Source organism: Paroedura picta, chromosome 1 (assembly GCF_049243985.1).
Source record: "Paroedura picta isolate Pp20150507F chromosome 1, Ppicta_v3.0, whole genome shotgun sequence".
Classification (NCBI taxonomy): domain Eukaryota; kingdom Metazoa; phylum Chordata; class Lepidosauria; order Squamata; family Gekkonidae; genus Paroedura; species Paroedura picta.
The window spans coordinates 56077680-56104860 of NC_135369.1; the positions used below are offsets into that span (position 1 = coordinate 56077680).

General features: G+C 41.2%; 1 protein-coding gene across 4 annotated transcripts in view; it reads left to right on the forward strand.

Moving 5' to 3' along the window:
- Positions 1 to 24747, forward strand: part of KCNK2 (potassium two pore domain channel subfamily K member 2) — a 176248-nt gene extending 151501 nt beyond the window's left edge. For all 4 annotated transcript variants that reach the window (XM_077339282.1, XM_077339291.1, XM_077339300.1 and 1 more), the window contains one exon: positions 22310 to 24747. In XM_077339282.1, the coding sequence (XP_077195397.1) occupies positions 22310 to 22627 (318 nt within the window). In that variant the 3' untranslated portion in view covers positions 22628 to 24747. The remainder of the gene's footprint in view (positions 1 to 22309) is intronic.
- Positions 24748 to 27181: the final 2434 nt, after the last annotated feature.

A 27181-nucleotide genomic window follows, 5' to 3' on the forward strand; every position in this document is an offset into this window, starting at 1 on the left:
AAAATTAAAAATGGCTATGCTACATTTTGTAGCACATCAGTGTAAATGTAATAAATAACTTTTTGATCCCTGAAATATCACATATTAAAATATCCATGAAGTATAGTAGAGATTTGTGAAAATCCATTTTTCATAATAAATGTTGTAACATGTATTTTGGCCCACATTTATGGGCCATTAATCCACCTTCAGAAGGGTTCTCACATATTCTCATTGAGATGCATGTGTAGGCATTTTTGAGCATATTTATGTTCATTTCACTTGGCAATTTTTTTACGGTGACGGTGGTTATAAATTATTTTAATTAAAATGCCATTGAGTTTGAACAAACAGCTTGTTTTCTTAGGACTGGGAAGAGGAAATCTGTTCTTAATCTACAGATCACATAAAGAGACATTGCTTTTCAACATAAATTGCTTTGGTAGTATTTACTTCTTCCCATACCTGAATTCATCCATAAATATATGCTTATTTGCATTTTTAAAATAGAAAGTACTATGTTTTGTCAGATGCATGTATGTCAGTAATCATGAAAGTATCTTCTATTTCTAGTTGCATTATCTGGTTAGGAAGTTCTAATATGTCCCATAATTTTTAATTCATTTATTCCCATGAAAATCTGCTATCCAGTTATTAATGGAAAGACTTTATATGGCAAAATACAAAGAAAAAGGCATATTAATCTGATCACCCATTTTAGCATATTCTCGGGGGTGCTAATCTATTGTCCCATGTCATTGTGGGATGAACCTTCTTGATGTTTCTTTCCCACAAACACTACGTGGAAAAGAGTGGGAGTAATTTAGTTATTGCCAGGAAATGCATAGGAATTTTTAGTTGACTCTGCCATTTAGATGGTATTCAATCTATCAATTTTTACAGGATAGCAGCAGTGATCATGGGGAATATGTCACTTTAGGAGGTAGTCCCGCCCCTTGAAAGAGAATCCTACTGGGTAATCTACCAGTCTGTTCCCAGTGTGATACCATTATTTGTTTATTGTTTGCCTTTTTCATTGAGACACAAATGGTGGCAGGGAAGTTTACCAGAATGAAATATGCACTTTAAAAAGTTCATTTTCACTGCCTGACCCAGATTTTGGTAGGGCATCTTTTCTATTATCCCAAAACGTTGGTGAGTCCTTACCAGGATTCAATTTCGTTTTGGGGTACTGCAAAACTCTTTGGCAGTGTCTTGTTCCTTTCAATTATAAAATGCCATTATTTTCTGTGAGAGTAGAACTGGCCTCCAGAGTTCCAGAGGACTCATTACACTCATAAAGACCCTTTAAAATTTAAATAGACAAGATGCTGCCAAATAGCTGAGCCAACTAACCATTTATGTCAGTTATTTTCAATCCTTTGAAAATTTAAAATAAAAGAATGGAATAAACTGACCCTGGACTTACTGGCCAGCATTGGTCCATTACGGCAGAACCTACCCTAACAGCCAGAAAATGGTTTCTAGACTCACATGGTCTACAAATGGTAGGCCAGGTCTCACCTCTACTCACACCCAATAAGGGAGGGAAGAAGTGGCAGCCTGCCTGCCTTGGCTCATGAGAGCCACATCCACCCAAAGGAGGGAAGGAGAAGTAGTCTGGCTGCCCAGCCAGCTGGGTGCCAACCCCTTTGCTATTGCCTTCCTGGTCACTGGGCTGGAGGCCACTGGCCCACCAGTGAGAGTCCCAGTGGCCATAAATAGTTGCCTGCCCCAGTAGAATTCAAGATAAGAGCTGCTGAACTCCAGTTCTGTGCTCCTAGCAGCTTCTGTCAATGCAGAGAGACTCTCAACAAGATGGTGATGATCTATCCTCAGGCAGATTTTGGAGGCTCCAGAATGTAAAATTTTTAAATGAACATTGTCAATAGTTCTAGCCACTTTGTCCCAAATGGAGATCAGTTGCCAGTGCTGTTTTTAGGGTGTTTAATGTCAGTTTACCATGTGCTCCTGCCCCTCAAAAAGAAATGTAACTACCTTCAAGGTTTGCATTAATCATGTATAACATACCCAGTACGCTGTGACTTCACAGGCACTGTAGACCAGGGGTAGTCAAACTGCGGCCCTCCAGATGTCCATGAACTACAATTCCCATGAGCCCCCTGCCAGCGAATGCTGGCAGGGGGCTCTTGGGAATTGTAGTCCATGGACATCTGGAGGGCCGCAGTTTGACTACCCCTGCTGTAGACAAAATGACACCAGACCTCAGTAGTTCAACTGATTGTTGTGTTTTACATAATTGTCTTTGTCACATATGTAACCTAAACAAATGTATGCCTTGCTACTACAACAATCCAAAATGTATTGTCAGCCATTCATATTCACTTGCCTAAATGAGGCTTTTATTGCATAATAGTATTCTTCTCTGGTTTATTCTTTTTGCCACTTTTCTACTCCATAAATGTACACAGTGAATCACTGCTGATTTTCTGCACACAATGATATCCCCTTCCTATCTGGATTGCAATAATCTTCTTTAATCCTGGACATAAATAGACTCAATAAGATATTTATTTGGAACATGTATATGCTCCTCTATAGTGACCTGTTGTAGTTGGTTTACAATTCATTTATTTAATTTATAATTTAATTTATACCCTGCCTCTCCTGAGCAAGTCAACTTGAGGAGGCTTGCATTTAAACCCATTCATTTAGATCAGTGGTCCCGAACCCCTGGTCCGGGGACCGGTACCGGTACGTGGATCAGTTGGTACCGAGCCGCAGCTCCTCCTTGTCCTCCTCCCCTGCCACTCTGCAGCCGGCTCACCTTTGGTGCTCTCTAGCAGCCACTATAGCTGGGGCTCCCCCTAGGCATGGCACTGCGCAGCTGCTGCTGACAACACCCCCTAGTGGGTGGCAGAAAGTTAGGGGAACTGGCAGCAAAGCAAGTGAAGCAGGGGCTCAGGCAGTGGTGATATCCCTCAGCAAAAGACTGCCCCCCCCCCCGGGCCTAAGTAAAATTGTCAAGCATTGACTGGTCCCCGGTGATAAAAAGGTTGGGAACCACTGATTTAGACAGATAGAATCATAGAGTTACAAGGGCCATCTAACCCAACCCCCTGCTCAGTGCAGGATCAGCTTAAAGCATTCATGGTAAGTATTTGTCCAGCTGCTGCTTGAAGACTGCCAGTGAGAGGGAGCTCATCACCTCCTTAGGCAGCTGATTCCACTTCTGAACTGCTCTGACTGTGATAAATGGTTTCCTAATAGTTATCCATTACCATTCTAAATGTGGTTCAAACCCATTACTGTGAGTCCTATCCTCAGTTGCCAACAGGAAACACTCCCAGCCCTCCTGTAAGCAATAACCTTTCAAATACTGAAAAGAGAGCAATGATGTCCCCTCTCAACCTCCTCTTCTCCAGGATGAGCATTCCCAAGTTTCTCAGCCTTTCCTCATAGGTCTTGGTCCCCTGGCCCCGGATCATCCTCTTTGCTCTTGTCTGAACCCTGTCAATTTTGAAGTGAGGCCTCCAGAACTGCACAGAGTACTCCAGGTAGAGTCTGATCAATATGATATCCAGCATGGTTTCATGACATGGTATGCAGGACTATGACACAAAGCTATTAAAATAAGTTATTAGTTAGTGGTATTTTTTGAAAATAAAGTTATATGACGGTGTTTTGTTTGATGTTGAAAGATGGCATTTTGTTCCTTAACCAGAACCTTTTCCGTGTTGTCAGTATATAGCCACCTTCTGTGTTATCTTTCATGACACACTTTGCATTTGACTTCTCAGTGCAGGACTCTTCCTAACAACAGTGTGCAAAATATAGCTTTCTTTTGGCAGTAACTTCAGAAAATTCTCCAGTTGTGAAAGGGAAGCCTGAGAATGTGAATAAGTAGCCATGCCCAACTAATCATCATGGTTATGATTTTTTGCCTTTAGCTTTTAACTTCCAACAGTGAAAAACAAAAAGTGACTTGGCTGGGTTGAAAACAAAAGGAGACCAAGAAGAGAATGTGGAATAGTAAGAAGGAAAACTGGTTCATTGTTGGATAGGCTGAGCTGATTAGCTCCTTGTATGAAAAAGCATTGTTATGCACTGATAAGCCCACCTTGTGGTTAGGTATCTATTTTCATTTTAGGAAAGGATGTTAAAACTGTCATGAGCCTGGGAAGGATGTGACATCTTCCTCAGCCCATTTTAAACAGGTTTTTGGCCTTGGTGGCCTTGGATGATACAGAGATTAACAAAAATAATTCACCCCTGTTGATATTTCTGGACCTCTCAGTGCATTTTGACACTTGAGCAATCTGTGTTTGTGGGAAAGTGCAGTACAGCTTCTTGCTGTTCTTTCTGACCCTTTCTGTTTTTAAGGAGGGCACAATTATAGAAAAAGAGAATCAATCCAGTCTCCTCCTCTTCATTTGTGTGATGAACAGAACAGAGCTTATTGACTATCACTGAGTCTTGCCAAGAAAGAGAGATAAAATGCAAGGTTTTGCTGATGCTGTGGAGGCCATCACTGTCCTAGAACTTAAGAGTAGGAAAAGAAAAATAACAACAGCTGTTGTTATAATTTATAAAACAGGTTTAACCATAATGTTCAAAGCATTCTATGACAGCCTAAAAAATCAACTCAGAAAACATTCCTTTAATTAATTAAAAAAATCCAGAGTAAAAAAAGTTACAATTCCATGGAATTGTATCTCATCCCAGGACTGATGTCAAGCTAGATAGCTATGGAGGGATGTGAACAAAAAATGATCCTTGGTGACATTGTTCCACAACATACATTCAACCACCAAAAATAACCTTTCATAGGACTTTGGTAAACTGACTTCCTGATATTATTTTTTAAATTTGTTTTTATATTTATACCCCGACTCTCCCAGCAACTGCCGGCCCGAGGTGACTCACCATAAGACAATAAAAACAATAATCCAATTCAAGAATAAAACATCCCCAGTCCAAATTAAAACCTCCTGATATTAAAACAACAGCAGCAGCAAGATGGCGGAAACAACACAAAAGAACCCCATAGCTCTGCTTCTCCAGCCACCGTTTCCTACCCCACCTCTCATGTGATGAAATCTTTCATAGCTACCAACCATAGGGTGGGACTTCAGATTGAAACTCTGGGCATCCTTTTCCCAGCCTCAACAAAATGCCTGGTAGAAGAGCTCCATCTTGCAGGCCCTGTGAAACCTTGATAGCTCCGTCTGGGCCCTTAGCTGTCCCAGGAGCTAATTCTACCAGGTTGGGGCCACCCTTTTCAACATCTTTATGTGCCCCCTGGCTCATCTGATGCAGAGTTTCGGGCTGGACTGTCATCAGTATGCAGATGACACCCACCCCTATCTCCTCATGGATGGCCAGCCAAACTCCACCCCCCCCGTAACTGTTTGCCTGATGTTTGGAAGGCATAGCTGGATGGCTCAAGCACAGTCACCTGAAACTCTGCCCCTCCAAGATGGAGCTCCTATGGCTGGAAAGGAAGGAGGCAGGACAGGAAGCGTGCTTACCCGCTCTGGCAGGGATGCAACTGAACATTGCAACTTTGGCCAGAAATTTGGGGTGGACACTGGACACCTTCCTTTCTGTGGAGGTGCAGGTCATGAAGGTAGCCTGCCAGATGTTTTATCATCTCCACCAGGCGAGGCTACTAGTGCCCTACCTGTCTTCTGAGCCATGGTGATAAATGTGATGGTCATTGCCAGAATTGACTTCTGTAACTCGATCTACGTGGGCCTGCCCTTGTCCCTAATCCAGAAATTGGAGTTGGTGCACAATGTGGCTACTAGGGTCCTCACTGAGACACCTTGGAGGGCCTATATCCAGCCAGTCCTGAGGCAGCTGCGTTGATTACCAGATCAGGTTCAAGGTTTTGTTTTTGACCTTTAAGGCCCTTTGCGGTCTGGGATCCACATATCTGAAGGACTAATGCCCTATTCCCCTCACAGGACATTTCGCTCTGTGGGTAATAATTTGTTGGTGATTCCTGGTCCCCGAGATGTTTGCCTGCCCTTGACCAGGGTCAGGGCTTTTTCGGCCCTGGCCTCAACCTGGTAGAATGAGCTTCCGGAAGAGCTGAGGGCCCTGTGGGAGCTTTAGGCTTTCTGCGGGGCCTGCAAGACGGAGCTCTTCCGTCAGGTCTGTAGTAGCATGGAAGATCAGATGGGCCCCTCAGTAAAGAACACCACTGGGCCGACCACCACTCTTGGTGGATTGACGGCATTGAATCCCCATGGATTGGGAGGCAGCCTTAGTGGCTGAGATGTTGGAGATAGTTTGCCGCCGGGGTAGTTTTAATGGGGATTTTGTATTTTGTATGTTTTATGTATATTTTGTATGTATTTATTCTGTAACCCTCTGCTAGACAGGTTGCCAGGAGTGACAAGAAATAAATTGAATAAATAAATAAATAAGCAAGGGTAACCATGTTGGTGCATAGTGGAATGAAGCTCAAATGAAGGGAGCTTTGTTTCTTGAAAGACTATACCCTGAAAAGCCTGTTGGCTTCTAAAATCCTACTGGACTCAGATCTGACAGAGCTATAGGTCATTAACACCTTACTATGAACTCTCTGACCAACACTCTGCAAAGTGTGCATTTATTTCCAATGTATATTCACAACCAATACACACCTATGCCTCTGAAACCATGAACAGTTCAGAATGGAGTCATTACAAAGCATGTTTTTCAAATGCCAGTCACCTCAGCTGGTCCAGAACGATTTGGTATTCAGAGGTACAACATTCATTGGTGAGTAATCTCCAATCCTCTGATTCTTTGCAACACTGGCCAAAATGCTTTATGTGGGCACGCTGTATCCAGACATTAGCTGATGACATTATCGCTCTAACAAGGCTCTTGCAAAAATAATTAAACTTTATAGTGGAGTTGTACGACGTAGGAGATGTGCAAAAGAAAAGTTCTTTAATATAAAATCTGCAGTTTTCTTTGGCATCCTTTTTACTTACCCCACCCCTTCTTTGACACACACACTTCCTCTTTCTTCTGTCCTCACTACTTCAGTCAGTCACCCCAACTTTCTTTCTCTCCCCAACCCCTGTCTGCCAACCATACACCTCTGTTGCCAATTTGGGAGGCAGCAACTACTTCCATACACCCCCCCCCCCCGGTTTGTGGGAGGAGCATCTACTCCTGTGTTTCTCCCAGTCCCTAGTCTTTCCAGGTCATGGGAGGCAGTGATGACTACTGCAGCTTTGGAAGCTTGGTTGGGGAGGGGCTGTAGTGATTTCCACATCTCCTTCAGCATTGTGGGCTCAGCAGGGGGCAGCAATTACTCCCCCCTACAACCACCAATATTTCCCATTTGGCAAGGGGAGTGATAATTTCCCCGCCCCCTACTACTTCCAGCTTCCAGTTGGGGCAGGAAGCAACAGAATCCACACATCACCCCCTGCCTCTCTCCAGCTTTGCCACCTAAGTGGCTGGTGGGATGGGGAGATCAACTGCTCCTTGTCATGCCCTTCTTCTCCTTGCACTTCAACAAATTCTGTAACTGTGATCTGTAACCTGGTTACCTCCCAGGGTCACCTGCACCTCCTAGAGTCTGCTATTAGTACAGCCAAGCCTGATGCGGCTGCCAGTGAAAGGAAGCTCACTACCTCCTTAGGCAGCCAATTCCACTGCTTGAGCTGCTCTGTGAATTTTTTTCCTGATATCTAACTGATATTGTTCTATACATAGTTTAAACGCCTTACTGCGGGTCCTATCTTCTGCTGCCAACAGGAATCATTCCTTGACCTCCTTCAAGTGACAACCTTTCAGATACTTAAAGACAGCAATCATGTTCCCTCTCAACCTCCTCTTCTCGGGGCTGAACATTCCCAAGTCTCTCAGCCTTTTCTCATGGGGCTTGCCTCCCCGGCCCCGGATCATTCTCGTCACTCTCCTCTGTACCCTTTAAATTTTGTCCACATCTCTTTTGAAGTGGGGCCTCCAGAACTGTACACAGTATTCCAGGTGCGGTCTGACCAATGCGGTATACAGTGGGACTATGATATTTTGCAATTTTTATGTAATGCCTCTGTTAATACAGCCCAAGACTGCATTCCCCTTCTTGACCACCACCTCACTCCACATGCTTATATTTCGCACATATTTAGCCCTCCAAAATGTTTTTTTTAGTTTTCAAATTTTTCTCCAAACCTAGTCTCTCCTTTCTTTTAATATGGATCCAATCTGCAGATTTAGATATCTGTAGATAGGCCCACCCTTGACTATTAGATATATAGATTTGTTTCTTTTACATATATTCTTTTTTCTGATAAAAAAAAGAGAGACCAACATATCTGTCAGGTATTGTAATGCAGAAGTTGGCAACATAAAGCCCACTTGCCTTATCCAGAATGTAGCCTTTGTCCCTCAAAATGATTGCAATCTGATTAGTCGAGCAACAGGATATCTATTGATCATTTTAACATCCTGGGAGCTTACGAAATGCTAGCGTGTCATAAGAGATACATTAATTAAGAGGATTCAAAGTTTCCTGTGTATGTGCTCAAAATGTTTACTGTGGAGGCTCCATAGTGTGTCTTTATGTTCTGTATTGCTCTGTTTTTGCTAGTCAGCCTGTACTGTGTGTAAAGTGTAAAGTGTGTAAAAGTAGGCAGAAAATGAACAGAGGTGGATTGTCATTGCCTGCCTCTGTGTAGCAACCCAGGTCTCCCATCCAAATACTGACTATGGCTAACTGTACTTAGTTTCCAAGATATGATGAGATTGGGCTATCCATGTCAGCACAAAATAATTGTGTGTCATTAAATTGCAACCAATTTATGGTGACCTCAGGATCATGGGGTTTTCAAGGCAAGAGCTGAGCAGAGGTGGTTTACCATTGCCTTCCTCTGGAAATTGAAAGGGTACAGAGGAGAGTGACGAGGATGATCTGGGGCCAAGGGACCAAGCCCTATGAAGATAGGTTGAGGGACTTGGGAATGTTCAGCCTGGAGAAAAGGAGGTTTAGAGGGGACATGATAGCCCTCTTTAAGTATTTGAAAGGTTGTCACTTGGAGGAGGGCAGGATGCTGTTTCTGTTGGCTGCAGAGGAGAGGACATGCAGTAATGGGTTTAAACTTCAAGTACAACGATATAGGCTAGATATCAGGAAAAAAATTTTCACAGTCAGAGTAGTTCAGCAGTGGAATAGGCTGCCTAAGGAGGTGGTGAGCTCCCCCTCACTGGCAGTCTTCAAGCAAAGGTTGGATACACACTTTTCTTGGATGCTTTTGGATGCTTAGGGCTAATCCTGCGTTGAGCAGGGGGTTGGACTAGATGGCCTGTATGGCCCCTTCCAACTCTATGATTCTATGATTCTATGATTCTATGAAATTAACTCCAGTCTAGCAACCCTGCTTAGCTTCAAAGATCTGATAAGACCTGGCCAGCCTGGCTCATCCAGGTCAGCCTCTATTAGGAAAAAGTAATTCTGATTCATCTCTGCATCAGGTGGGTCTGTATCTTTCAAGCCAGAGATGCAGCAAATTTCATATGCAACCTGAAGAAACTGCTTGTTGCATCTTGATTTGTGTTACTGCCCTTGGCTTTCCTCCTTCCTGAGCATAGGCTGGTCTGAGGATGGGTAATACTTATTCTTACACACTCTCTCTCTTTTGGGGACAGAAATGCATTGTTCTGGCAGTTTTAATTCAGAAAAAGATCCTTCATTTATAAGTTTAGGAAATACTAACGTAAGTATTTAGAATGCATATATATTGTACAGGACAGAATTTCTGGCATTCATTTTCTGCAAGACTTTTTGCCCTTGGTTTTTTGATCTTTATATTATTACTCTTGGATTATTAAAGTACAGATTTGACCTTTTGGTATTGTGATATTGGGTGTAATTTCATCTGGAATTTTCTCCTAGTACGTTTCCAACAAAATTCTGTACATTCATTGTTCAATGGCTTGTCAAATATTTACTCAGATCAAGAAGCTTAATTATTTAGAATGAGCTTTCTGATGAAGTTCCATCTTAATGTGTGCTAAGAGCTTGATTTCTTTAATCCAATTTTTAAGCCATATATTTCACTGGTGTCTCTAAATGCTTCATTTGAAAAGTAACATGAAAATTGTATCTTTAGACTCCAGTGCCCCTCCCCCAGCCATCCTATCAGATTCAGTTCAGTTCCATGGCATTTTTTAATTGACTTGGGTGGTATTGAATCCCATCTCCCCATGTGTACACTCTGTATCATGGAAATTTCCCCATTAATAATTATTTCCCCAAATTTGTCTTTTTAGAGGCCAGCATCAGAGGGGCTTTGGTTATCAAATCACATGGTACAAATCTGACTCAGAATTAAGATAAATTCAGATATGAATATGAATTTTTTGTTAAACAGTTTGTAAATCTTTTTAAAACAAGCACTCCAAAACTTCTATATATATGGTAATTCTGATGTATAGAGAAAATAATAAATCATTAAATGTTTTACTTTAGGTGAATTGTGCTTTTTTAGCTGGCGCATCTGACTATATATTCTTTGATGAAAGATTACAGACATTGCTACACTTTTATGGTTGTATCTGATGTGGCATCAACACAGAGTACTATGTAAAACCCATAAAAAGATCTGATTGAAAACTAATGTTGTTAGCCAAAGTTACTTATGTTTGTGAAGAATAATATTTCTGGTAGAGAAGAAAAAAATGTATTTTTTCATATTATTTATTGCATGGGATATGTCATGTATACATTTTTATAACATTTTCCCCATATTTGGTTTCATTGTTATTTATTTCTTTTCACAGTTATCAATGAATTGATAATATTTTCTGCAGTTTATTCTTTTTGACATCCACGGCAGTGCAAGTATGGGACTTTTGCTACTGATTTCAGTGGGAGAGGAGTTACACACTGTGTTTGCTAGACACTCTAATTAATACAACTGTCAGTGCAGCTGCATATATTTAATGGCCAAAAGTATGCTTTGTGCTAAAAGGGACAAAAGGTAATTTTAAATAATAATGTAATGTGTGTGCATACATAAACATACATGCATAGACACACACACGTCTGTGTATTATATCTATAGTTCTGTTTCCTTGAGATTCGCTTAAAATATAAGAATTAGCTTACATTGATGATTAATCTAAGGAAATGTATTTAGCTTTAACTCATGTGGAAACATTTTAAAGAAGCTCTTAATCCCCCCACCATCAAATCACCTCTACCCTCAGCTGGTTACTATCAAAATCCCAATGAGTGAGTCTGAAACAATTGCATCCATGGCCCAGATAATGATCTTGGTTCTGATCCAGAAGAGGGGGGGGATCAGAGAGTTAATTTGGCCACGGGGGACACACTCTTTCTAGGAATAAACATTATGGATTCCAGTGTACAAGTGAGAGCTGATATAGTGTAGAGCAGTGGTCCCCAACCCCCGGTCTGGTGCCGGTCCGTAGATCAGTCAGTACCGGTCCGTGGCTCCTCCTTGTCCTCCTCCCTGGCTGCTGCCTCAGGGGCTGCCCTGCCACTCTACTGTTGGCTCACCTTTGGTGCTCTCCAGAGGCCGCCATGGGTGGGGCTCCCTCTCAGCGCGGCACTGCGCAGCTACTGCTGGCAGTGCCCCCCAGCGGGCAGTGGGAAGTCAGGTGGGAAAGCAAGTGGAGCAGGGGCTCAGGCAGTGGCAGTGACATCCCTCGGCAAAAGACTACAACCCCGCCGGGCCTCAGTAAAATTGTCAAGCATTGACCAGTCCCCGGTGATAAAAGGGTTGGGGACCACTGGTGTAGAGTGTTGCACTAGAACCTATAGTGGCCAGGTTCAAATCCCCAATCAGCCAAACAAGCTCACAGGGTGACCTTGGAGCCATCACAAGCTGTTAACCTATCCTATATCACAGGATGGTTGTTAAGGTAGAGTGATGTAGTAAGTAATGAGTTCCAGTTAGAGTGACAGGTAACATATGAATAAAAAAAGGAACCCTCCTCTCACTACCCCCACAGCTACACACAGAACACACTAAGGTTGCCTGAAATCCTTTTTAAAAGACCTGTAAAGTAGGCTAGTATTATTATTTCAGCATTGCATATGGGTGGCTGAACAAGTATGGCTTTCTAAGCATAACTAGGGCTATTACGTATGTACAGGTTTTCAATGAAATCAGCATCTGACCCTTTTAAATTGTCATTGTTGTTTTTTCCTGCATATGACTTATGACAGCAAACAGCAAGTAGGGGGGCACTTCCTCCATCATGCTAGATGCTCATTGGCAGGCCATGGTCAGCTGCAATGTCACCTGACTGCCACTCTGGCACATGCTGCTGGCAGGACCTCATGGGAATTGCAGTTCATGGACATGGAGACCTCATGGGGTACACAGCCTTTTGAAAATACTACAGTCTTCTCTCCTCAGAGGTATTCTGTTCCTCGTAGAGAATGGATTGAAATGCCTCTGACAGAATTAATAAATTAATTCCTGCTGGTGTAATATTGTCATAGCAGAGGTGGGAGCATCTGAGCTGAACAAGGGTACCTCAAGATCCCATTGGTGGACTAGAGGCTGTCCCTTTACCGATTGATGTATTTTGGCACATAGGAGGAGACCAAAAACATGCTACTATTTATGCATGTAAAAATAGGTGTCTTGGTTGTTGTTGTTGTTGTTGTTAGGTGTGAAGTCGTGTCCGACCCATCACGACCCCATGGACAATGATCCTCCAGGCCTTCCTGTCCTCTACCATTCTCTGGAGTTCATTTAAGTTTGCACCAACTGTTTCAGTGACTCCATCCAGCCACCTCATTCTCTGTCATCCCCTTCTTCTTTTGCCCTTGGTACCATCATAAAAGAAAAGTCATTATAAAGCTAGTTTTAAATACTGCATGGAAAAATATGCTGTTGTTCGGAGTGCCATGCAGAATCAAAAATATTACAGAGATTTCTTAGAGATTTGGTGTGAAGCCACAGGGAGTGAGGTTTGGGGAAGGGCTTCAGGAGGTATAAGGCTGTATAATTCAGCCTCCAAATAAACAATTTTCTCTAGGGGAACTGTTCTCTATAGCAGTGGTCCCCAACCCCCAATCTGGAGACCGATCCCGGTCCATAGATCAGTCGGTACCAGGCTGCGGCTCCTCCTTGTCCTCCTCCCCGGTTGCTGCCTTGGGGGGTGTCCTGCCACTCTGCTGTTGGTTCACCTTTGGTGCTGTCCAGTGGCCACCATAGCTGGGGCTTCCCCTCAATGTGGCACTGCACAGCTGCTGCTGGCAGTGCCCCCCAGCAGGTGGCAGGAAGTCAGAGGCTCCAGCAAGAAAGCAAGTGGAGCAGGGGCTTAGGTGGTGGCGGCGATGTCCCTCGGCAAAAGACTAGCCCTCCCCCGGGCCTCAGTAAAATTGTCAAGTGTTGACCGGTCCCCGGTGATAAAAAGGTTGGGCACCACTGCTGTATAGTATGGAGATCAGTTATACATCTAGGAAATCTCTTGGCCCCCCTGGAGGATGGCAGCTTTGCTGATGAATTAAGTTCAATATTTTGTAACTAATTTCTCAATATTTATTTGTTGGTTTTCTCTCTGTGCTAAATGTCCTTATTAACTTAGTAAGCCTTATAACAACTTTGTAAGGTAGACTAAGTGTTATTATGCCCAATTTTACAGTTGAGTGGTTGAGGGTAAGAGATAATTTTCTTACATCCCCTTTCCAGTGGATTTTGTCTTGCATCCTCTGTGATGAGCCCACAAAAGGGAGTACAGCATCCAAGATCCACTGCTGATCTCATCCAGGTGAAATCCCAACTGAATCATGCCTTCAGTCAGATGGTACACAATGATTTTGGAATATGGAGCTCCAAAGCATTTTTTTTAAAATCAGGAGCTATAAATTTACTTTACAGAGCAAATAGCAACTTCATGAAACAGCTTCAGGTATTTTTTTGAAAGAGCTTTGTGAATGTTCATGTTGTTTTAATTGTGTTGCTTGGGAATGTGGTCACTTTTTGTAAGCTACTACAGGGTAAATATTGAATACAGCAAAGTTTAATTATTTTATTATTGACAAACTGTTAATAATACTATAATTGTGAATTGAGGGTAGTTTTTTCACTTTGTTGGATTATAAATTAGCAAAACATTGATAGTTGTTTAAAGACAGTCATCCCTCATTTGTAATTAGAATGAAAACATATCCTTCTGTTTATCCACACCTCCACTTTTCTCCTTGTTCTTTGTTGTCTCCTATAAGCCTCTTGGGGAAGGCACTGGCACACCACCCCGTATTGAGTCTGCCATGAAAACACTAGAGGGCGTCACCCCAAGGGTCAGACATGACCCGGTGATTGCACAGGGGATATCTTTACCTTTTACCTTTATATGACAAGTATTAGATTGCAACTTCCAGGGCAGGGACATTTTCCCTTGCATTCCATAAAGAGTTATACACATTAATAATATACACTGCAGAAGTGGGGACCCATGAAACTTGTGAAGGGGGATCCCACCCACAGATCACTTGCCCCTTCGCCTTTGAACTCCCACTTCTCCCCCCTACAGGGACCAAAAATAAGGTCTGAGGAAGGGGAATCTTGCACATTTCTCCGCACACTCTTCTTTCCTGTCACCCTCCCTGTCACTTTACCTGGCCTCCTACCTGTTCCTCTGCCATTATGCCTACCTATTCCCTGCTGAAGCCTTCCTTACCACTGATCTGCTCACTTGTCCCATCCCTGCTGTTCTGGTCTCCTGCGTGTCCTGCCCACACACACATGCCATGGACTATGGCAGACTGATGGAGGTATGTTGTCAGATCTTGCACAGACCATTTTTCCTACTTGTCTGCAATCTGTAGGGCCCACAAAGTTTGTTGAAATATCTGTTTTCTTTCTATATGCCCTAGATCTCTGTATTTCAGATGGGTATGTTGAAAATCAGATATATTGATAAATAATAATAATAATAAACCTGCATGAATTTGACAGCCATTGCTGGATTACCTTATTGAATTCATTTGGTCTGAAGTTTCCCTTATGTAAGAAAACTCTCAATTGTTTTTAGAACATCAGCAAAGTAGGGCTATTCCTGAGTGTCTGCAGGGAATGTAATTGGTTAGTATATCCATAGTACAATGAAAACAGTGATTTACTGAAGAATTAGCTTGTTGTCTTATAATGAAAAGGCTTAACCATCTCTCACAGTTATTAATGGATTTTAAGTTGCAGCATCTTTATTTGGCTCACAGCTTTTGTCTGCAGGCACCAGAGGTAGAAAGATTGTGTATTCTCTAGATTTTAAGAAATCCCTATCACCGTCTTCAGGTATGAAAGTAGAAAAGCATCCCTAGCCAAGCTGTAAATTGACACAAGAGCCTGAGCAATCCCCCTGCTTTCTAGCAGCTCTATCTGAGTCCCTTTGCTTTCAGAAATTGACATGAACTCTGCAGTGCTTAAGCCACAAAAGAGCAACATTTTTTGAAAGCAAAAACAATATATATATATTCTAAGTACTAATCTTCTGCTAAATAATTTGAGACTTAGATTATCCTTTCTAGTTGGTCTACTGTATCCTCAAGAATTTAATGGGAAGTTTTATTTTAAATCTATTGACAACTGCATCAGGGAAAATTATTTCATTGCTTCAGACAATGAGTCATAATTGTTAGAAACTACAGGAGCACAACAGATTGAAATGATATAAGACTTCAAATTTTCTCCCAGTGCATTTTAGAAGGATGCCTTCAGCCTATGTTATTTAATTCTATCATCTATTTAGAGCAGCTTTTTATGGTGATGACAGTGGCATGTACAGTTTTTCATAATGACAAAAATTGGTAATTAAAAGAACAAATACATTTGCAAAGAACAACCTTTGTTCATTAGGTCTTTCGGTGGTACACATTTTAGTACAACCTCATTACTTACCTATCAATACAGCTATTGATCCCACTCCTGTTGTCTCAATCACAATAATGCTCAAGAACTCTCTCATTCCCATCAGGTAGCTATGAAGTGCTGATTAGGCTTCGCAAGAGTCAATATGTTTAATTGTTTTGAGAGGCCAAGCGTTAAATTTATTAAAGGGAGCAAAGCCAAAAGAATAAACTAACCACTGAATTATGAGAGAGGGAAGTATGTATTACTTGTTTTATTTTCTTTGTGCCATGTTTTATATTGGTACCAGTCCAGAAAACTGTATTGGAAACTCTCTTCCATATGAGTTTCCTTAGTACTGCATCTTAAAATAATCTGCCTATATGGATGAATTGAGTGGAACTGTGCAAAAGGCATTAAATGTCAGGCTGATATTTTCTAGCCATTGAACTTTTCCAGGCTAAGGAAATATTGTTGGTTTATTTTACCCCTCCTTTTATGTATGAAAGGCAATCCAATGTGGGTCAGAACATTTAAAAATATTCAGAATTACACAATACATTATATTTTAAAAGAGCAAAGGAATAGAAAATAATCAATTTCTGCAGCTAGCACACCTTGCTCTCGATAATTTTAAAAAGTTCAGTCAACCACAAAATACCTACTGTGACAGAAAGCTCTTTACAGCCTTCCTAAAAGTATGCAGTGTATGGTCTACACAGACCCCATGAGACAGCATTCCTTAAGTAGATAACCAAGTAGGGAATTACTTGGCTAGAGGGAGTGTTCAGAGCAAGGCCTCCTTCCGCCTTCTGTATCTGTTGTTTTCAGTTGCTTCTGACATCACTCACATGCTGTAAATCCTGTGCACAGATATTATTGTATAGATAGTCTACTGGGTTTCTAAAGAAGATTCTTCTCTGGAATATCTTTCTGTGCCTCAGTTTTAATCAATGCAAAGAGTCTGTGAAGATATATCCTTCCCAAGGATAACTGCACAAGGTGTGGATTATTCTGTTTCTAAATGTTCTTAATTTTTCTACACACCAAGATCCAAAGGTAAAACAATTAAATATTCTTGCTGCCACCTTTGTGGCAAGTAAACAACATGTACAACTGGCATTTCAATCAGTTAGTATCAAGACATGAAATTAAGCTAAAATTGAGTGCAGAATGAGGAAATGTCAAACCTCAGGGGACAAAAAAAGGCTGAATATTCACCAAAATATTATTAAGAGAAGGAACAACGATATTGCACAAGCTTGTTGCTTATGTGCTCTGGCAGTTTGACAATTACACAGTTCTCCATCAGTAACCTTTTGAGCTTATGTCTTTCACAATACAAAGCAAAAGGACCTATATTATAAAAAGGTAACATTTTCTTTGAGTGCATCTGAGGGCACAGAACAGTTAGCAATACTGTGCAACAGTTTCAGACATTGCTATAGTGAGCATCTGGTATTCAGAGTAGAAGTAATGGAGATGGATGAGACCTTCATGAATATAACAGACTCAAGAACAAAATCCAAGCATCAAAATTAAAAGGCAGGATTATTGTCATGCACTATGCACTGCTGAGGGTGTGATCTTTTGTTTGAAGGCACCTAAGTGCCTTCAAATACAATTTCACTCAATTTAGAATGATTTCGGAACATACAGACCTAATACAAAAATTGTTAGTAAGAAATCATTAAAGAGACAGGATACAACTAATTCTAAGGATAACATATAAAAGCATAGATAAAATTATCAGTACAATCAATTAAGTCATTAAAAGACTAGCAATAAAAAGTTAACAATAGAAAAGATGATTAAATAATATAAAAATCATTTGTCACATTAACTTCTAACAAATCACATGGCAGCAGTGTATCATTAGGAAGATAACCAAGGAGAGAATTCACCAAAAAGCGGCTGAAACTTACTGCGGCCACTCGTTGACACCCACGGAGGGCTGGCTGGAAGCAGACACGAGTGCCCCAGCAGCCTGTGGGCCAGGCATGCTGCTGGCATGCAGTGCACACAGCGTCAGGGCAAGCTGGGACCCACAGCACCTATATAAGGAGTCACGTGTATGGGTCCCAGGCCTCTTGCCCAGGACACTGCAGAGAGCAGCTTCCCCCCCCCTATGTTAATGTGAATACAGCCTTGTTCTGTGTCTTGAGGGGTCATGTTCAATAATTCATCACAGCTGCAGGTTTGCATGGGATGGAGCCTGTTGGCAGGGGTTCCCGTGGGCGATCAGACTCCCTGAGGTTCTGGCCTCACTATGAGGCGTCATGTAAATGAGTGCGGCTGACCCTGCTGGGTAGCCAGGGGCTCATTTGCCAGGAGGCCGGGGGATAGCCAAATAAGATGGGCATCCGTTGGCTCCCCCACATGGGTCACTTCTGGCAGGGCAAATTTCAGAAGGCAGGGGGATCTGCTCTCCCAGCTGGGAATGGTGCAGATCCTCATGGCACCTCTGTACTTTGCGGGTTTTTGGTGCAGTCTGCTGACTGCTGGGTCAGGCTCCCTCTCCCATGCTGCGCTAAACCTCCCGTGGGAAGACAATAAAGCTGTGGCCATGTTTATACCCAACATTGTTGTGTCACATCTTATTCCAGCGTAAATGATCTCCTGCAAGTCAATGTGGAAGCCATTACAAATAAGGTCATAATTTTGCTTAACAGATATTCTTTATGCAAATGACAGAGCTCCCCCCTGCCCCCGAATCTTAAGAATGTGTTAGAATGTGTGGGAGAAGTATATTGGGCATGTAGGGTTTGGAAGAACAATAACAACAGCAACAACCACCTTTATTGGCATATAAGGGTTTTGAAGATAAGCACCCTACTTAGAAGTGAGCCAGTACAGTTGATCCAAGATAGGTACTATCCACTCTGTATGGCTATTTTCTGTCAAAACATGGATAGCAGAATTCAGGACCAATTCCTACCATAGCTCAACCAGCAAAATGCACTAGTCAGTTTTTGCATAGCTAGCAGTACAGAATCATTATATCTAATGTAGTTCAAAGTTTCAGAGCTTTGCATGTTCTTCTTTAGACACTCACCTGGAAATGCCAACCAAACAAGTTAGACAGCACAACTGGTTGTCTTTGTAGGATTGTCACTTGCAAAATCATTCTTGGATGTACATGAGGTGAATTCAGATTGCTGTTCTTTCCCACCATACAGTGATTTCTGGTGAGATACTTTTTTTTGTCCTCTGCTTCAGGATGAGTGGGCATGAAGAGTGAAGACTGAACAGTTTGGGGACATTATGAGTTGTTCCTACTACATAGACAGCTGGTTCTTTGATGGGAAATTGGCAACAACAAAAGAAGCAGTCAGATAAGGATGTTGCTAGTTTTGAATAGATCTTCTGAACTCAAGTACAGAAGAGGATGACAGAGAAGGGTGATAACCAAAGCATGCTGTGTTGAAATATGGCATTCCAGATTATCAGTTCACATTGTCAGGTTCCATTAAGGCCAGGGTAACTGGTCCAGAGATGGGAAAGATTGCTTTAGAAGAGCAAAGTTTTTGTATTGTAGAAAAAGGTAGAGTGTGGTGCAAAGAAAGTCTATCGTCATTATATCTTATTGAAAATAAATTGGCCTAAGTACAGATTTAAGTCCCATTGTCTTTATCCCTCTATCATTTCCAGATATCTGGTTTCTTTTTCTTTGCTTTGGGGTTTTGTAAAACCTACTTCACTGCATTGTGAAAGTATTTGGCAAAGCTGAAATCATTTACTTCTATAAATCGAAGTTGCCTCTTCTCACGGGTATTGATAGGAGGTTTGCAAAAATAGTACTGTTTAACTGGGCATATAATCCTGCTATTGAAAAAACAGGGGGGGGGGAATCTACATTTGGTTTGTTTTTGCATTTTTTATACATTTGCATTGTTTTTGTTTGTGTATTTTTACTAATACTATAGTAATGTGTATTGACAGATCTAGGCTTGATCTTTATTTGGAGTTTCCCAGAACACTTTAACCTCCTCATAGGAGTTAACTAGAACATACACCAGATTCTTTTGGATTTCCATTGGGAGAAAAGATAAGCCTTTTGGAAACTTTAATAATAAAGTTTACAAATTAACTCAATAATTAATTGGTTCATTAAGTACAACAGGACATTAACACAGCACATAATGTTCTGAAAGAATGCACGTACTACTTTGTATTACCTCATTCATGATAGTTTGATCAATATACCCCCCATAAGTTACTAACTGTTCAGCCTTTCCCTCTTTTAAGAAATCTTAGAGTAAAAACCCATAACAAAAGTTGGCAAAATGTTCCACTGTATTTTCCGGGTTTCAAAGTAGTTGATTTTTTCAAGTCACCTAGGCTACTAAAGTTATTTAATGCAATAGATCTCAAGATCTACCAGTTTTTCTTATAAGAGGTTGTAGAGTTCTTAGTTAAGGTGACCACTGATAAAGCGGGACACCATTGATGGGGGGGGGGGTTCTTGATTAAAAATTTGGTCGATATGGAGCAACAAAAAGTTTCATAGAATGCATAGAAGTACAATTTGCCAGGTACCCCCAGATGTCCCTCCAAAAGTGGGACAATCTGGTCACCTTATTATTAGTACATGTAAGTTATTAGTAAAGTATTAATGAGTGGATAGAAACCTGCCTCCTTTCTTTTACTGCCTCCAACAATAGAAAATATTTTACACTTTTAGAAATAAAGTAGGCAAAATGGCCAGATCCAGTATAAACACGGGATTGCAATGTTGCAAGGGCCCCAAAAGGTATAGTGGGACCATACCTGTGGTCCTCATAATGTCTAGTTTGGTCCTAAGAAAGGCTAGTGAAAGGCAGCATTGAAGAGAATTGCTCAACATTTCTTTGCATCATCAAAAGGAACTCTGAAGCTTAATTTTGTTTGTATAAAGTCAGGATAAGTCAGATAGAATGGATGTTGTCTTCAAATTAGCTGGAGCATCTATATTGTACAGTCTAGAATAATGGATCCAGAATACTAGCATGCTTTGCAGTTGGGTCTGACCTCTGGGAATTGTCAAACACTGCCAGTGCCTGGTGCCATACATACAATCAAAGTAAAAAAGAAAAAAGAATGTTGCATGTCACAATAACAGCTTATGGTAAGAAGACAAAAAGCAGAATGATAAATGAGTTACAGAAGTCCAGTCTAGAGGTGACCATCACATGGATAACTATGGCTAGGTGTTCCAGGATCAAGCAGTGGTTCCCAATCCCCAGGCCAGGGACTGGTATCAGTCCATGGATCAGTCAGTACCGGGCCATGGCTCCTCCTCATCTTCCTCCCCGACTGCTGCCTCGGGGGCTGCCCTGCCACTCTACTGCCAGCTCACCTTTGTGCTCTCCGGCAGCCACCATGGCTGGGGCACCCCCTTGGCGTGGCACTACGCAGCTGCTGCTGGCAGCGTCTCCCAGTGGGCGGCGGGAAGTCAGGGGTGTCGGCGGGAAAGCAAGTGGAGCAGGGGCTCAGGCTATGGTGGTGACGTCCCTCAGCAAAAGACTACCCCCTCCCTGGGCCTCGGTAAAATTGTCAAGCGTTGACCGGTCCCCGGTGATAAAAAGGTTGGGGACCACTGAAGTAGGGCACTAGTAGCTTGGCTTGGTGAGGATGGAAAAATGCCAGCTGTGCTACTCTGGAGACCTGTGCCTCCCTGTCACACTAGATTTTGGGCTGAGAGCCCAGCAACTGTAAAGGTCATATAAAACAATTAAAAAGGAAACACTGTCTGTCTTAAATTATTGAGTGCTTTCTTCACTTTATGAAATGCAGGAATCTAAAATGTACATATATATCAGATTCTAAAGTAATAGTAGCAGATTCCCTCTTGTTATAGTGTCTTTGCAATTTTCACATATTGACTGCAATAGAGGTGGGAAATGGCAACCATTCTGCTGACTTGACTGAAACTGTCACTTGCCTTAATCCTCGTTTCAAACATGCACTAAAAATAGAACAGCGACAGCTGACATTTTTCTTTTAAAAGCTCTTTCCATCTAAATTTAGAAATGTCAGTATTGAATCTCACAGGGATCATTACACATGCAGCCAGGAAGTCCATAAATAACCACGGCATCTCCCCTGGTAACAACACAATAACAGGCAGGTTGGACTGCAGAGAATTCAGCATTCCCTGTCCAGCTGGGATCCTTTCAGCTGTCTGGGCTTAATTTTTAAAGGCAATTTCACCTCACTGGCCTCAATAAAATTATAAAAAGAGCTGTGAAATGTTTTTGCTACCATGATGTTAGCTGTTCATATGATGGTGTGTCTTGTTTATTTTATTAATGTGGCAACTAATTTTTTCCACTGGAACAACATAATTAGAGACAAAGCACTGATCAAAGGGAATATCCAGGGCACAAAAGAGTGATGCCAAAGGGCAGGTGCTCATTGTTATTCTTTTGGGCGTAATTGACCCTTTGTTTGGAGACTTTACACCACTCAAGTAATTTTTTTTTAAGTGTATAGCAATGTTATTTCTCTTTCTCTCCCTCTCTTCTTCTCTCTGTTGTTACATGCCTTAGGTGGGAGAGTTCAGAGCTCATGCAGCTGAATGGACAGCCAATGTCACTGCAGAGTTCAAAGAAACACGCAGGCGCCTGAGTGTGGAGATTTACGACAAGTTCCAGCGGGCTACCTCCATCAAAAGGAAGCTCTCTGCAGAAATGGCAGTGAACCACAGTCAGGACCTGACTCCTTGCAAGAGAACCTTGTCTGTCAACCACCTCACCAGCGAGAAAGATCTCTTGCCTGCCATCACAAAGACAGACAGCATTTATATGAATGGTTTGACACCTCACTGTGCAGCTGAAGAAATCGCTGTTATTGAAAACATTAAGTAGCACTGACTTTGAATCCTGATCTTTTAATAAGAAGAAGCCTATGGTTTAGACTTACCTTGTAGTTCCTGATACTTTTTTCCTGTTCATAACTGATGCTAATAGCATTTTTTATCACATGCATGAGTTCCAACAGAAACCCACCACAATAAGGATTCAGAGTCACCATCCTATTTCTTGAAAGACACAAAATGAATGGCACTCTGTCATTGACAAATGCTGGAACAAGCAATGTCTGATGCCTTTTTTGTGCCCAGACTGTTTTTTCATCTCTTCTAATGTGCCATAAGGCGTAACGAATGAATAATACCAGTTTAGGTTAACAATGTAGCTTTGAGGGATCAGTCCTTAAACTTTTCAGGGTCTATCTTACCAAGCCTAGGAATGGACCATGTATGGACTACAAACGAAATGTAAATGGCAAGAAAATCTTATGCAGCCTTTTACCTAAGAAATTTTTGTCAGTGCCTTATCTTTTAAAGAAACAGAACCTCTATAACTCTCATATGGGTTTTTTGTCTGTTGATTGGTTGGTTTCTGCATGAGTAACATATCTCATTTGAGATTTCATCATGCCCAAAACTATGATGTTTTAAGGGTGTATAAAGCTGAGGATACCAGCATTGAAAGAGATGCCAAATCAAAGGACATCAAAGCAACACTCCTATGTCTAGCTTTAAAGGCACTGCAATTGTGAGGGTGCAAAAGGTGTCCCCCCAGCAAGCATTTCTTTTACTCAGGTGCAGATGATATATGTATACTCTGTAGACCTGTAGAATTTATGGATCCATGTCAGGTATCATATGGTCCGCAGTTCAGCCCCGCACATCACATACCAAAAATCTTCAGTGTTGTGTTGCTAAACTATATGATAAGCGGTAACAAATACTGATAGTAACTTGGTGCGTTCAAAAGATTCATTGACATGCCAACAGTGCAGAACAATTCTGAGTCATCAGCAGCAGAGTGGTTTCTAGTCAATGCAACGCTACTGGCAAAAAAGGATTCTAAAACTTTTTTGCTCTAACCACATCATGCCATAAGCTGTTTTAGCACAGGGATCCTGCCTGCTGGATTGCCTTCCTGAATGTTACAACTACAATGTTTTTTTCCCACTGTAGACACGGGATTAAAGTGGGAATGCAGCTGAAACTGGCATCACTGTGACTTTCTCCACTAAGAATAAAGACGGTAACTCAACACAAATACAAACATGAACAACAGTTGACCAATAGCACAATCCAAATATCAATGGATATTTGGATAGAATAGGCTGATATGCAGATCCGAAACCTATCCTGGGGATTTCTTTGGTTGTCTTAAAGGGAAAAAATGACTTTCATTTTGAAACCTCTTGCGTCTTTGTTTCTCTCTGTGTGCGTGCAAGATTCAGAAGGAATGCAGGATTAAAATAATGGAATGGATTATCTTTTTTAAAGTTTTAATGATTTTAATTCTATTGCAACCTGGCTGTATATAAAATAAATATAACACCCCTTAAAAGATTAATAGGCAGCCTGATCCCCAAAGCATAACTATGGTGCAAAGCCATTGAAATGACAGGGGCTTGCGCCTGCAGAGCTCTTTGAGGCTCACTTCCTTGACTCTGAGAACATTAAAACAAAATGGGACATTGATTGGACACAATTCAAAGAAATCCAGCTTGTCTGACTATTAAATAACATTATAAACTATGAATGTTAAATTAATGGATGCTTCATCTTCTTTTCTACAAATCTAAGTTATCAGTGTAAATAGCAGTCAGTGGAGAGTGAATGAGAGTATACATCTCAAATCAGCAAAGTTCCATTAAATATGGCCAGGCTCTTCAAAGAGAAAGCCCCCCTCATCCCCCCCCCCATTTCCCCCAGCACAGTGTTCTGAATGTTGACATGGTAAGAAAGGTCATCTTGCCATGTATAAACTGTGAATTGTAATGAAAATTTAAAAAAAATAAAGTTTTTAATTAAATCATACCTTACCAAGTCTCCTACTTGTTGCCATTATAATGGTGAGAAATCTTTTGTTAAAACCAGCACAGTGAAGCTCTGGAATTTGAATTATTTTGTACCAAATAGCAATGCTTAGTGAATAAAATGAACGTGACAGATTCAATAACATCATGCCCTTTCAGCATCAACTTTTTTCTTCTCAGATTAAACTTAATACTCTTCTTGCTCCTGCCCCTTTATATTCAAGATAGACTGCTGTTATCAAAAGCTCAGCAACCTCTACAAAGCACTTGCTCACACATCTCGTAATGTGGAAATAGGTTCCATAGAAGTTCATCCCAGACATCTAGGTGTCTATGTGAGAAGAATATTTTAATTCAGGGAAGCAGCCTGCCACATAAACCCCAGACACAGGTTTCCCTGATCAGTAGGAACTTATCCTCTGTTATGTTCAAAGCTGGATCTGAACATAACAGGGGCAAAAATATGCAGCAGGCAATATATTTTTCAGCACTTTGGACAGTACTTAGCGATGTTGCACCCGTGGTGGCTCTCTATTCACCCTCTTGCAATATAGGAACAATAATTGTGACCTATCTTACAAGGTTGCTATAAGGAAATTATAATAAATATACGCCTCGATGACTACACAAAATCAATATAAATGCAAAGGATTGTTTTACTGGAGTTCTTTTGAGTCAGACCCATTTGGCAGCTTACTAGATGTCTTGTGTTGTATACTGATGAAGCTAGGATTATATCTCAAGAACTTTCCTAGAAAGGAGGAGTTGCTAGTCCACGTCAAGTAAGCAGGTACAATCTGTAGTGAAACTGAAAAGTAGGCTGAGGTCTGCAATATGAGATTGACCTCACACTGTAGAAGTGAAACTTCCTGATTTCCTAGCAGCTGTATCCTGGATTGGTACAAGGACAAGGTCATCACCATTATCTCCATCTGTGAAGAGACATCTAGCACCAATGATCCTTTCCCAAGGCTGTTATGATGTATCTTCTCATTTAGCCAAATGGTACGGGATTCACCCAAGATATTTGGACACTTGGAAAGATGAAAAGTTTCTTAAGATAGCAGTTTAATGCTTCTGCAGCATTTACACATCAAGAATGGTGATGTTTGTTCCTACTTCTGGTTTAGGGTATTTGTTCTGGCTGTCTTCCCATGTCGGAATCTGGCCATGAATATTCTGCCCTAATTTTAATAAAGCTTCAACTTTTCAGTGCAATGGTCATAAGAAATTAACAGATGCATTCATGATTGCTTGAAAGCTACAACTTTGCTAGTCTTCCTCTCATCTTTCACAGAATAGCCAGGTCATAAGTCAAAAAAGTAGCTCCTTCTGGAAAAGCCAGAAGGTGGCCCACATATTATGTATTAGTATAATTTGGACACTATTATATCCATGGGCAAAAATGTGGCATACTTGGAGAACTATACACCTGTCCTAGAGTAGCAGTGATTTTAATGAAAATTGCATATTTGCGTACATCCCACTCCTGAAGAGTGTAAAGACAAGAGTGTCGGGAATTTTTAGCCATCATTAGGTAGATAAGAGAAACCATTGTGGGTCTTTGTAGGGGATAATGCCAGATTCTGTCTCCAGTTTAAATGGCTCTTGGGGTGCTAGGAAGGGAAAGAATCCCTTGAAATTCCAGCATTATTTTAGTTATAAACATCCAAAGATAGTTGGTTAGATTCAATGTATATTGTAATAAAAACAATTAGCAATAAAGTATAGGAAAAATAAAATCACAGAGTTTAGTAAGAGTAATATTGTGTGAATGCAAAGTGTGTAGAAATTCAGTTGAAGAGACTTTTTTGCTTCATTGTCTCAAATACTAATAAATTAAATAGGATATGTTGCATAACATTGGTTCATTGCGCACTGAGAGAATCTTTGCCATTTTTTTCATAGTATCCCACAAAATACTATCTCACAAAATGCCATGCTGAGAGCTAGGATTCTGCACGGTCCATAGGCCACTTCTACCAACAGGACCTCTAACTTCACCAGGATTGCTGAGGTTGTCCTGTTCTTTTGGAAAGTATATGGCTGGTGGTTGTGGCTGGGTATTATTGGGGCTTGGCAATATAGACTGGAATTCAATTTGGTATTGGAAGGAGCACAGAAGGTAAGTGAGACAAAGTGATAGATTGTGACTTCTTGCCTCTCCCACTTGTGCAAAGATGCTTCTTGGTCATCAATTGCTAGCTGTCTAGTGCATCTTAGTCCCAGTTTTTAATTCAAGTTGATACAAATTTTGGCAAATTTATAAATGCTGCTCAGATGTCTTGTGCAGAAATTATTCAGATCCTTACTCATCCTACCAGAACTGTTTTCCAGTGTCAGCAAGAGCAGGAATATTTTTGTGCTTGTAAAGTGTGAATTGATTACTTATGAGAAACACTCATTTCACAGCACTTTGTAAAACTGGACAGGATAACATGTTATGCATCTCTAAAACACTGGAATCAATGCTACCTGCCTCTAGTCCTTCCTCTTTTATTCTATAGCTATTCATGGCATCCAGGGGTTCAGCATCCTCAGTTCATTTCTATATACAGAGACATGTCTACAGTCATTCTGAT